The sequence below is a fragment of the Cyprinodon variegatus genome, unplaced genomic scaffold, assembly GCF_000732505.1.
Source record: "Cyprinodon variegatus isolate N-32 unplaced genomic scaffold, C_variegatus-1.0 Scaffold322, whole genome shotgun sequence".
Classification (NCBI taxonomy): domain Eukaryota; kingdom Metazoa; phylum Chordata; class Actinopteri; order Cyprinodontiformes; family Cyprinodontidae; genus Cyprinodon; species Cyprinodon variegatus.
In genome coordinates this window covers 777,373-780,314 of record NW_015150775.1, presented here as the reverse complement: position 1 = coordinate 780,314, position 2,942 = coordinate 777,373, and the positions used below count along the sequence as shown (strand labels likewise).

At 37.9% G+C, this 2,942-nt stretch overlaps 1 protein-coding gene across 1 annotated transcript in view; it reads right to left on the bottom strand.

Annotated features, from left to right (window-relative positions):
- mpp2 (membrane protein, palmitoylated 2) overlaps positions 1-1,566 on the bottom strand; it is a 79,338-nt gene extending 77,772 nt beyond the window's left edge. Inside the window, exon 1 of the mRNA XM_015384750.1 lies at positions 1,483-1,566. Coding sequence (XP_015240236.1) covers positions 1,483-1,513 — 31 coding nt within the window. The 5' untranslated portion in view covers positions 1,514-1,566. The remainder of the gene's footprint in view (positions 1-1,482) is intronic.
- Positions 1,567-2,942: the final 1,376 nt, after the last annotated feature.

Sequence of the window (2,942 nt, the reverse complement as noted above, 5' to 3'; positions counted from 1 at the left end):
TGACGTCACTGCCGGAAGATGGCAGGAGGGAGGGGTTACTATAGTTGGGCAAAAATGGCCGCTCCCGCACTAAGTGATCAAGATGAAAATTATTGTTTTTATTTTTTTACTGATTAATGCTAACTTCATTAAATCACTGCAAACATATTAGTTTTAGGCATAGATAATGATTCATTGATTTTTTCTTTAAGCCTTTATTGAGACTAAATGCTTGTGCTCATGGAAAACAACATAGCTCATCTGTTTAACTGTTTCTTTTCTAGACAAAGCCACCTAAGGTGATGGTTTAATGGTGCCTTTTCAAACATGGAAAGTATTTACGGATTAGTGCTTCAATGTTCCTTATCTGCCTCTGTCTCCTGGAATCTCCAGAGACTGGTTCTGCTGGAGGTTTCATCTTACTTAAAGGGAGTTTTTCCTCTCCACTGTCGCTTCATGCATGCTCGATGTGAGGGATTGCTGTAGACTGAGTCAGTGACACGATCCAAGTAATTGTCTAGTGTCCTAACATGCTCATCAAGGAGGAGGGATCCAACAAAATCAATGACAGGATGCAATCAGCTGGTTTTCCTTAGATAGAAAATGTTTAACCAACCTGACTGTATGATCTGGTTTAAGTGTCTCTATAAAATGCCTTAAAATTACATGTGCTGTGAATTAGCACTAAATACATAATCTATATTGAACTGAAAGGTTTTTATAGTGTGAGAAGCTCAAACCAACCCATTGCCAATCCATTCAAATCAAAAAACGGGATCATAAAAGCAGCTATTTCACACAGTTATAAGAATATATCATATGTAAAACCTATTGAACAAAGAAGGCAGTTTCTTTTTCATCGGACAGATAATTTGAGCTGCTTAACTGAACACGTTTTTGTAATTCATCTAACTGGACCCTGCTGTAGTCGTTCTACAAACCTGAACTGAAGCCTGAAACAAATTGAAATGGAGAAATGTTTTACAGTGTGTCTAAAAATGCCAGTCATGCAGTCTGAGCACTGTATTTAGCGCACAAATCAAGACTGACAGTCCACTCCACACAAATGTACTTGCAGTTACACTCCTTCCCAGCCACTCTCTCTAGTGTCTGACTTTCTGAATTTATCATCTCCAAGTAAAAGCCCATAGGCTTTCTGCAGCAGATTTAAAGAAATATTCCCCCACACGACTACTTCCCAGATGCCAACTAAAATACATCGATTAAAACCTATCTTTGTTTCTGCATGCTCACATATCCTGTCACTCCCTTGTTTGACCTGTATTTGAGCTTCAAGCTAAGAAATAAATCCCTCAAGTGTTGACTGATTGGAGCAGAGGTTTGAGCTCTGCAGTAGAAAGCTCATTACTTCATATTAGAAGTCAGAAGATTAGATACATATCTTGGAAGGAGGGATTTACCACAATCCATTCAGTATCTTGCCCATGAAAAAAAGGGAAAAACCCAGAAACTTGGCTATTACAGAAAGACTGAGACAGTTACCTGAGTCCGAGCTGGATGTTGCCACAGGCATTTTAAAGTTCGGCTGCTCCCAGTTTCCTCCACACGCCTTGTTAGATCAACTGCAATAGAGAGAAGAGGTGGTTATTCTAAGAAAATACAAAATATACAATCTAAAATCAACACAGATCCTAAAGGAATTATATAAAACCACAATCCGCAAACCAGCCGAACCAAAATACATGATTTCTATCGTAACCTAAATTAACTCCAGCATGATGACAGCGATGTTTATTAAGGACTATGAATAGAGCAGCCAGTTGCTCTGGAGGCGTCTGGCCCTCGCCGTCACATCCGTTCAGAATACAATTAGACAACAGTTGGAAAGGCCGAGTGAGGGAGTGAATGAGTGGGCAGGCCAGCTAACATTAGCTGAGTGAAGATGTCTGTTAGCTCTAATTGGTCCATTTACCATCAGGCTTTAAGGAAAAAATCTGCACAGAAAAGACGATTAAAGATTTAGTATCTGTCAGAGGAGAGCGCATGAAATCCTTGTGAAATAAAAGGAAAGAAAGACCTTTGGGTAATGATAAACATTCAATTGAAGATCTGTAATAACTGATATGAATGAAAACTGTGCTGAAAATACTTCAAATGCAGCCATAAACTTCTATGTTTGGATACGTGCAAGACTAAAACAAAGCTCTGTATCAGCCAAAGAGAAAGGATGAGTGTTGAAGCCTTTTATAAATCAACATCTGGATTTTCTTCTCTGATGTGCATCTGTATCTGTTCTCTGAGTCAGTGCTTGGTAGAACCACCTGTCATCTCAGCTGTGATTACAGCAATAAGAGCTGCGAGTCTGTGTGGCCAGGATACCATGTGGTTATTGGATACTTCACTGATTAATGCTCTCCTTGCCCAACCTGCCAGTTTAGGTCTTAGCTAAGGTTTGCAATAACTTTTTCTCCTCTTCAAGAACACATTTTCCCAGAACAGCTGCACTGTTCCACCCTGCCTCCGTTGCTTGCTGTTTTCATGCAGACTTGGAGGGGAAACAGGAAACAAAATAGCTACCTTAAATTCAGGAAGTAGTGGAGTTCTTTGTTTGTTTCGAATGATCAAATAAATGGATTAATTGAAAGTTGATTTATTAGTAAACTAACCGCTAGCTTATAAGTGTCCATTTCCTTAAAAACCTGTGTTTTATCTTGTAACAAGAGGTTAATTCAATAACACGAAGGGTGAAATAGGTTTTTACTTTAATGCTGAATTAAAAGTACATTAAACATCATAATATGCTAATAATTTATTTCTCCAGCTGTAATAAATATTGGCTGCATTGTCTTTATTTATAACATTAAAAAACAAGAACTTATAGGTTATTTATTAGGCAATGGAAGTTTATTTATACAGCACATATCAGTGGGAAGATATTTAAAGTGCTGAAAATGAAAGGAAAAAAGAAAAGTAGGCAACACAAAATATTTACTAAAAATAAC